This window comes from Montipora capricornis, chromosome 8 (assembly GCF_036669925.1).
Source record: "Montipora capricornis isolate CH-2021 chromosome 8, ASM3666992v2, whole genome shotgun sequence".
NCBI classification, from domain to species: Eukaryota; Metazoa; Cnidaria; class Anthozoa; order Scleractinia; family Acroporidae; genus Montipora; species Montipora capricornis.
In genome coordinates, this window is record NC_090890.1 from 7,606,469 (window position 1) to 7,616,468 (window position 10,000).

At 39.9% G+C, this 10,000-nt stretch overlaps 1 protein-coding gene across 5 annotated transcripts in view; it reads right to left on the bottom strand.

Annotated features, from left to right (window-relative positions):
* Positions 1-18: 18 nt before the first annotated feature.
* Positions 19-10,000, bottom strand: part of LOC138058928 (3'-5' exoribonuclease HELZ2-like) — a 72,201-nt gene continuing 62,219 nt past the window's right edge. For all 5 annotated transcript variants that reach the window (XM_068904391.1, XM_068904390.1, XM_068904388.1 and 2 more), the window contains 4 exons: positions 9,068-9,286; positions 4,022-4,178; positions 2,164-2,331; positions 19-309 (listed from right to left, as the gene is read on the bottom strand). In XM_068904391.1, the coding sequence (XP_068760492.1) occupies positions 206-309; positions 2,164-2,331; positions 4,022-4,178; positions 9,068-9,286 (648 nt within the window). In that variant the 3' untranslated portion in view covers positions 19-205. The remainder of the gene's footprint in view (positions 310-2,163; positions 2,332-4,021; positions 4,179-9,067; positions 9,287-10,000) is intronic.

The following is a 10,000-nucleotide window of genomic DNA, read 5'->3' on the forward strand; positions in this document are numbered from 1 at the left end:
AAAAAATTATATGAAGTAGTGTCATTAAATACTTTAAATTCTTTTAAAATGTCTTCAACATTTTTTCCTAGACATTTAAAAAAGTTTTGCATATATACATTTCATCCACTATTACTATACAAATTGTCGTAGGGTAAAAATAATGACACACTGTCCGCTTTGAATTGTGACTTGACAACAACTTGCTTTTTCATCAAGGGAAAAATCAATTCTTTGGCCAGTGAGATTCCTCTACCAAGCATTTCTTTTCCTCGTAAAATGTCAACAACTTCTCCCACATAGGATGATGCTTTAACAGATGCTTGTTACCTGCGGAGAATTATATAAGACAGAATCATGCAAGAAATGATTACCGTTTCATTTCCACCTAATTAAGTCAATTATTCCCGCAATAATAAGAGAGCAGGATACCACACCATACAACGTTTCAGCGAAGATCACGGATGCCCAAACTGTTCCAGGTATCCATTCGCAATTTCTAGGCAGCTGACATTGATATTGTATCTAAGAAAACGGCTTGCAAAAGACTATTTCCACTGAATTGCTGTTTGCATAGTGAGACTTCTCAAATGAAAACTAAGTTTGACTTACATTAAAATGCACAACTAGTATCTCTTTGAATGGCCGGTTGTGTATTCTCGCTTTGAAACAGAGGAAAACCGTATCTAGAAATGTGCAATTAGATCGTGGTAACGCCCATTATGTACAAGAAATGGCGACGCAGTCAGCATGCTTCAGTTAATATTAAGGATTCCTTCATTTCGTTGGATGACCTATCTGTAGCAGAAATCTTAATCTTTAGGATGATGCTGGATTTTTTTTTTCTATGACGCATAATACAGATAGTTTTCTTTCTTGTTTCTTTCGATAGGGAAGTGTTAAAACACTCGGTAATTAGGAGAAGGAGGTCGACTTGTGCTACGATGACTCGTTTTTTTTTTCCCCTGTGCCCGCGTCATCATCAGACAGATTCAATCATGGTCTTAGCTCAGACAAATTTAACAACAACACAGCCAATGGATTTCTAACCGCAACTTAGGGCTTGGCGCTTGAAGGTGATAAAAATTGCGAGAGTTATAAAAATCACAGTAATAGACCAAATCGGCTAATTCAATGTTGTATCCAATTCAAATCTCCCGGGGTTAAGATTCTTTGTGTATTGTATTTTGAATTCTAAATAAATGTAGCGTTCACATTCAAATGATTTGGAAATACCTGGATGAAAACGTTTTAGAGGAGTTTTCAAATGACTGTCGACAGTAATTACGCGATTGCAAATGCTTCGCTTAGGGATTGGTTCAAAAATCTCCCGTCGGCTTAGAGCGGTTTTCAGTTGAGTGTCGTAAAACAAATACCAAAGTAATTACTCCAACCAATCACGGCAGGTGCAAACAGCGCAATGAAACAATGTAAATTTGCAGCAATTCAATTCCATGTATCTTGCTCAAAGCGCGGGAAAAATCGCGGATGCAAGTTGCGATTGGTTTTGGGTGTCCTTCCCATTGTTTGATAAACTGGCGCGAGATTTTTTAACCAATCACCAAGCATAGCAATTACAATCGCGTAATTACTTTCGACAGTCATTTGAAAACTGCTCAATCAACCAATGAGAAGGGAAACTAAAGCCAATCGCAACTTGCAAGCGCGATTTTTCCCGCGCTTTAAGCAAGTTACATGGAATTGCTACAAATTGGTTCATTGCGCTGTTTGCACCTGCTCTGATTGGTCAAATTACTTTGGTATTTGTTTTAAGACACTCAATTGAAAACCGCTCTATTTCCAAAGGGTAAAATAGTGAGTTAGCCGATTTGGTCTATTGTGACATTTACATATAGCGGAAAAAGGGCGTAAACAAGAGCCCATGACTAGGAGGCTACAGCTCCAATACTAGGTCTATGTAATGGCATTTTCACAGATCAAGCTATTTTTAGACGAGTTTTCAAATACGATTTGGCTTGCACGAGTGCCATTCCTCATCCCATGTGGATCAATTTCTCATGCAAGACTTGTGATTGGCTGGAAAGGTCCGGTTTCGCGGGAAAATCAAACTATAAATAACTTGGTCTGTAAAAACGCCGTTTCATAGATGCAATGAAGTTGTAAGCTCCTAGTCATGGGCTCCTGGCGTAAAGCAAGCGAGATTTTCCTTTCGAGAGTATTTACCAATAATGCAAAGTCCTTTTCGAGCTCGTGTGAGGCCGACGTTCATTTGATGCTCATCTGTCAAAAACCCCAGGTGTTCACTGAGCCAATGCTTGGAAGGCTCTGGATCGAGATCATCTGTCTTCCCAGAACGAACCAAGGACAATATGACGTAATCCCATTCACTTCCTATAGCAGCAAATATTACTAAAAGTTAGAATTGTTACAACAATAATAATAATAATATTAATAATATTAATAATAATAATAATAATAATAATAATAATAATAATGATAAAATAGACGATACCTCTGATGCATCAATTGAACTAGCTCTTGAATTGTTAATGAGGAGCTTAACTGACGTGACAACGACTACCATGAGGTTTCATGATATCAAGAGTCCAATACCCAAGAGTAAGTATCTGGTATCGAGTTTGTCCCCATCAGCGTCAGAAAAGTGTCTACTTTTAAACCAAGTTTTCCGGGAAAATAAACAATAGTCGTATCCCCGCGCGGGCATGTAACATCCTCTGTATATAACTGAAATTAACTAGTTTGAATGATAAATATGATGGCTAGTGCTATAGAAGAGGGCGGCACAGGGTTAAACTAAACCAAAATTAGGTCAATTACTCGTTACTCTCAGCTCCTAGCCTCAACATTGCCTTTACGATTTTTTCAGGACTTAATCTACAAAACCTGCAACATTGTCATCACCCTCGAAAACAAATGTTGCAGTTCTTGTTTGACACAGTTTAAGCTGTGTATCAGGCCAAGTTGAAATAAGCAATTCAAAAAGTTGATTGTTGTTGGATGAAAATAGAGTTCAACAAGTAGCCTTAAGTTGAACGGCAATCGTTTTCCAGTCTCAAGAGGTAAATGACAAAACGTTTGACACACATTTGTTGATAAGCAAACGTTGCACAATGTTGAACCGTCCGTCATCAGTTAGGCGTAAAAATTGACCAATTTTCACTTTCAGTCGTAAAAAATTCTTCCTGTGTCTTCGTTATGGTTAAGACGATTACACATTTTAAGCTAGTACCTAAAGCGAAGACACCTGGCGCAGGTCCCGCAGAGTCATTTCGCGAATCGTAAGCAAAGCAAACGAAATTTTTAATTTAAGGCTGGTTTTCACTGGTGACGGAGTCGAAGTCGGAGTCGGAGTCGTAAAAGCGCTCATGACCTAGTAAAAATCAAAGATCGCAGTCGTAAGTGGAGTCATAAGCACGACGGAATCGGAGTCGGAAGAATCAGAACGTTCCCATTTTCGTCCGACTCCGCTTATGACTCCGTTGCTTATGATCCAGTGAAAACTAAATTGTCGGAGTTGGAAGGAGAAGCGGAAGAACCAACCAATCACAATGCTTGAAATCGAGCATAGTGATTGGTTTATTCTTCCGCTTCTGCTTCCGACTCCGACAATGCAGTTTTCACTGGATCATAAGCGACGGAGTCATAAGCGGAATCGGTATTGTGCTTCCGACTCCGACAGTTTGATTTTCACTAGATCGTATCCCTCTGCGCTTCTGATTACGACTCCGACTCCGACTGCGTCACTAGTGAAAACCAGCCTTTAGCAAGCCGTACTGTATATAACACGGCCCACTAAACTGACCAATCATGGCTCGCATATTATCCGGGAAATGTTATGAAATAAGATTTCGAACTAGTGGTACAAATGTGAAAAACTTATTGTGCTATCTGCATTTACATTGGCAAGATAGTTTGAAGTTGAAGCTTCTGTTCCTTTTTTAAATATATTTTCTTTCCTCGGCACTCTTTCAGTCGCTGAGACGTCAATGGTGAAGTTAGCGGTTTCGTGCATGTTACGGTGCATGTTATATTATTAAATAATGTGGTTATATTTCTTTACCTTGGCTTTTAGCTATTGTTGTAACAAGGATTTGTTTGCACATGCCTTCTCTTTTTAAGGCAGTGCTTATCCTGTTTTTCTGTTCTCGGTACGGTGTTAAAACCACAACGTCAGCTGGACGTACGCCTCTCCTTGAAAATAGTCTGGCAACATGTACCTGAATCATAAAAAATGAGATATGATATTAAACGACGCCATGTTTGAACTGGCGACAAAATGACAGGACCTGGGAGGAGGGACTGGTGGGGCTACAGCTCTATCACTTAGCTTTTATTGCTTTGGTTCCTTTTAAGGATTCCAGGGCCCCATTTCCCGAACGTCCCAATAACTTTTCGATCCCCATTTATGAAACTGCCTTCCGCTTGTTTCATAAGTTGTGTGTTTAAAATGTTTTCAAGATAACAAAAAGGAAAATGATAGTGAAGTTTATTGACTTAAAATCTTTCCGTTCTTAAGATACAGAGGACATTATGACACCCGAAAAAGGCCCGAAAATAGTCGGGACTTTAGAGAATCGGGCCACAGGTTGCTCCAACCATAGTTAGCGCTAAAACTCGTTAAATACCATGGAAACCTATAGCTTGATACCTCTTAACCAACGGTTAGCGCTAACTAGGCTTCGAGCAACCGGCCCCAGATCGATAACATGGTAATGAATGATAAATGGCAAAAAAGAGACCTATGATATTTATTCGTCTTGGCCATATTTTTAGCCATATCACTTTCACATGGTCTCTGTAGGCTGTCTCTCAGCCATATTACTTTAGCATAAGGAAAGGTTACGTTTATACAAACGCTGACCGTGTAGCACTTATATTTTAAACAGAGTTAACTGACTAGAGTGTAATGTGTAGTGCTAGATTTTCTATCCCATATGAACCATGTGAGCCTTAGCCCTCCTACTGATGGAAATGGGCCCACACAAGGACAGAGAAAACCACCCTGGTCAGAGTTTTTCTCTGTCCTTGTGTGGGCCCATTTCCATCAGTAGGGCTAACGCTCACATGGTTCATATGGGATAGAAAATCCGCTCTCATATTACTTTAGCATAGTCTCTTTCTTTCTCTTTCAGTGAAAGTTGAATCGCCTGAAAAAGGAAGGTGATGAGATGAACCAATAAGCTCCTCCAGTAGTAGTGAGAATTCAAAAAAGAAGTTCTCAGGATTGAGATTATTTTTCTTAGACGGTGGAGATCGATAGATTGTTAGTAGGAGAAAACTTATAATCCGACAGGTGATAACCAAGTCGAGTTGTTCGAAAGACGGAAAACAGTGGTTTGCTTTTGCTTATGCTTTCTTATTTAATGAATTCCTTGCAGGACTATTAGATCTAACATATACCTAGACCTACTTGTAAGGGCGGTGGTGTTGCCCTAATCACACGAAAAGGACTCGCAGTTGCTAATTTCCGTTTCGTAAACGGTCGTTGCCATTTTTGACAGGTCGATGCCATTTTTAGTAACCAAGCCTTTTTACTCGGTTAGCTTTCAATGAACTGTTAGGGTTAGCTTGAAGTTCATTTTAATACTTTAAAATTGCGAAGTCTGGAGTGGTTAACTCGGCTGTATAGTGGTTATTCTAAGTTTTTCGAATTTTTTTTTCAAAATTGCAAGTGACATACGCTGCTAATCTAGTCCTAGATTCAGTATATTTTTCCTCATTTGCAAACGACAAACTTAACTGTGAAAATAGTTCTAAGTGTCGTTCAAATGGCAACGACCGCTTGCGAAACGGAAATTTCCCTCGCCGTTACACAAAAGATCGTTACCAGTTAATCATGTCTCAGTGATGGATATCACACCGAGGCGATGAGATAGCAGCAGTAATTTTCGTTTCAACAGAGTAAGCGTTCCGAAGTGCGAAACGTGTAGTATGCCCAAAATTTGGCAGAGAAGACTCAAACTGGACGGTCGGTGCGACCGGATTAATGTAATGTAAGTAAGGGTTATTCACCTCTGGTTCCGCCCGAGCAGAGGTGAATAAATCTGATATCCCTGAGTGAAAGGCCAATAAAATGCTCATTTTACACATTGGTGAAGTTTTCTAGAAAATGTACTGTTGTTTGAGATGTCGGTAAAACAGCTTGATGAAGATTTGTAAAGAAACATATATATGTAGGCTCTAGGGACTTAAATAAGATCCATGTGTGTGAAAAATTGCGAAAACAAAATTGCCATGGTCTGAGTTGAATATTTAAGTGTAGCTTGCCTCGTGTTGTAATTTGCACTGTGGATTACCGGCATGATTAAGTTCAGCTGATGTCGAAGTATGAGTGAATCGGACTCCACTGATGATAATTTCATCACTCAAAGCAGTTTTTCAGGCTGGTACTATTCAGTCGTCTTGCGAAGATGAAAGTTTGTTGGATATGCCAGCAGATCATTTTGATGGTTTAGATGTAAAGGAAACAGTGACAGAATTATTCGAAGAAGTAACGCGGAGTGAGTCCAGTGATGAAGTGGAAGAGACTAGCAAGAAGGTTGGAGTATCAACACTAATTTCCATCCGTCAAACTGACATTGGACATTTCGTAACAATTACACGAGTCAATATCCCATGTTAGTATTGGCAAGCTTACCGCTGTAAAAAGAATGAAAACAGGCAGAATTACAGCTTTAGATCAACAAGAAATAGCGTTTCTAAGCGAAGCCGTGCTGATCTACAGTAGTTCGGTCTAAAAACCCTAAGTGGATATCGGAAACTGCATGGAGAAGCCATCGATCAGGGTTCAACTCTTTGCCTCACCTCTTGTGAATCCTCTCAGCTTGTTTAAAATCTTTGTTTCGTTGAAGTAGATTTGAAGTCTAAAGTAGATTGTACGTCGTATAAGTTGAATAAAAAGGGAAATGTCAGTTTGAGGGATGGAAATAAGTGATGACCTGGAGTATCGCGACGTGGTATTGAAATAGTGACACAGGGAGAGATTGAGGAAAGGAATAGAGAACGAATCCCACAAAAAGTCGACGGCTTGGCATACTAGAGTAGTGGACGAATGGGCGCTAGAGCGAAATTCTCTTCCGTTGGAACAAAGAAAAGCGGATGACTTTACTGTTGTGCCCGAATATGACTCTCTTTATACATTATGCGATTTGGAACTCTGTTTTTGGCTCAGTAAGTTTGTCCATGAAATAAAAAAGAAAGACGATTCTGAGTATCCACCAAATACGCTTTATCAGATTTGCGCTGGATTGCAAAGAGCTTTAAGAGAGAATGGTTTCCCAGAGTTGGACATTTTCCGAAATCCGAGATATAAACTATTCCAAGATTCCATTGATTTGCGAATGAAAACTCTAACACGGACTGGATTGGGAGTCAATGTCAAACAGGCAAAACCAATATCAGGAGACGAGGAAGAGATTCTGTGGTCGAAGGGACTGTTGGGTGAAGATGACCCTCGCTCGTTGGTTAACACTTTATTTTATTTGGCAAGTACTTTTCGCTTCGAAGTGGCGAAGAACACAGAGAGCTCCGTTTTTCTCAAATGGAAGTTATTGAAGGAGACCTATATTAGTCGAAAGAACAAGACTAAAGTACACGTCTTTTGCGGAAAAGAATTATGCTGGAGGATTACAGCATCGCAAAGTCAAGGCAGACGTTGTCGAGCATCATGAGAACATTGTGAATCCAGAGAGATGCGTAGTTCGTTTATACAGGAAGTATGTTAGTAAATGCCCAAATGATGTAATTGGAGGTAGTGTATTTTATTTAACTCCGAAACGGAAGTGGAATGCAGGTGATGAGATTTGGTTTACTTGTTCACCAATAGGAAAACATTCTTTGAGATCTGTAGTTGCTGATATGTGTAAGAAAGCAAATTTCGAAGGGTACTATACTAATCATTCATTAAGGGCTACCATGGTACCTGAAAAACTTGTTATGGAGCGAACTGGGCATAGGAATGTGAAATCGTTGTACGAATTTCAAAGAGTTAGCTCAAAGGAACGAGAGGCTGTGTCCGATGTTTTGCAACTTTCTAAGAAATCGTTTTTGGAGGAGAATACGCGTGAGCCTCCGCGTAAGAAAGTTGCTCTTGATCGTAGTAGCGTGGATACTTCATCTAGTTCCACGTTTACATTTGCTTACCGCGCGCAAATTTGTTTTTAACATGAAATGAAACTTGTATAAATTGAATTCATATAATGTTATTAAATAAATGATTCAATAAAATGGAAGTGTTATTTGGTGCAGTAATATTGTAGTGTATTTAATGTTTTGAGGGGAATAACTGCAGGGGACAAATAATGTAAATTATTTACCGACATGACGCTCAATAACATTTAACATACTCCTTGACAATGCACATGTGCAATTATATTTGTACAAATATCATATCAATCACCTACGCTAGTAATGTGAGAATACCACTTGAAAGATATTGTGGATCAATGGAAAGTCGGAAAAATCCGAGCCCCAGGTTGGATTTGAACCCACGACCCTCCGTGATCCAGTCGAATGCTTTAACCACTGAGCTACTGGAGACTTTCGGCAAGAACCCTTGCTCACCACAGAGTCTCAAATAGCTCAGTGGTTAGAATATCCGACTTAATCACGGGGGGTCATGACTTCAAATTTCATGTGGAGCTCAGATTTTTCCCAGTTTCCATTTGATGCACAATACCATTCATAGACTTAAAGCAGTAAAAATTTCTCAAAAGGTTGCGGATTCGAAAACGCAACCTTTCGCGCCATAGTTCGCACTGGATAACTAGTGAATGTTTATTTTTTTTTAGGGTAATTCAAAAAATCCACCAGTTTCGTATCCGCGCATTTCGAATCCGTTTAGTTAAGCGACGCTAAAAAGCAGTAAATGACGACTGCAGGTGCTCATTCAGTTTTTGCCGAAAGCTGTTTTCAGGAACGTTCTTCTAATCCTATAGAGATAATAAATTTAATCACCGTTTAATAGCTACTCGGGTGATAGTTTAATCGTGCTGCGCGGTCCACTTTCCCTTTCAGAGAACTTATCACAAGGACTTGAGTAATATTTACATTGATTTGGATGATATCTTTCACTCAATCGTTCGAACAGTACATCAAGTGTACTTACCACTTTTCTAACTTCTTTCATGTTTGCCTTTGACTGTTCATTGCTTTGTGACGTTTTTATAGCGCTGGCCTCCTCTTCGCCCTCAACATGACAGAATGCCATAGGAGACGAGTTTTCTGGCCAGAAAGACTTCAGGGGGACCGATGCTGGCACTGATGGATCCGTCTTGAGTTTTTCATCATAAAAGTAAGTAGAGGGAAATCGGCAAATTTTATCGTGCTGTGAATTAAAAAGTGATTACGTGATCATTGAGGTCTCAAGCTTAAAAAAGCGAGAACAATTGCTCTACGAAGTAGGCAGAGGGATCTCCTGGTTCACGCGTGAGACTCCCGGCGGGGATTAGCCCTGGGAACGAAGTTGATGCAGTTAATGCCGCGCTGACCGCTGCTAGATTTCTTTATACTCGTGCTCATTTCAATTTTACTATATATACAATGCAACTCATTTTAAGATTCGCTTTCTCAGTCTTTCAAAATTATACATTCCCACATAGCCACGTAATGACGTGTAACCAGAGTGTCACCTACCGTGAAGCTAATTTCAAGATTTCAATCATGAGAAAGTTGGACATTTTTTTAACTGTTTCATTTATTTTCCAAATTCTTGCCCTCCGCTTCAGGAGTTGATCTTCACCAAATGGACCGTCGACCAGTATTAGCCACTACTAACCAGGCCCGAGTTGCTCGAAGCATGGTCTGCGCTAACCAGCCTTAAATGCCATGGAAACCTGTTGGTTTTGATACCTCTTAACCAGCGGTTAGCGCTAACCAGATTTCAAGTAACCGGTCCCAGGTTATAACTGGCCGGCCATCGGTGAACGGCAAAAATCATACTCGAAAATCTGAGTGCTTTATTGGTCCGAGATTCGAACCTGCGACAGGCCGCTAACTCTACTCGTAGTACAAGAGACTCGTAGGAGGTGCACTCTCAAAT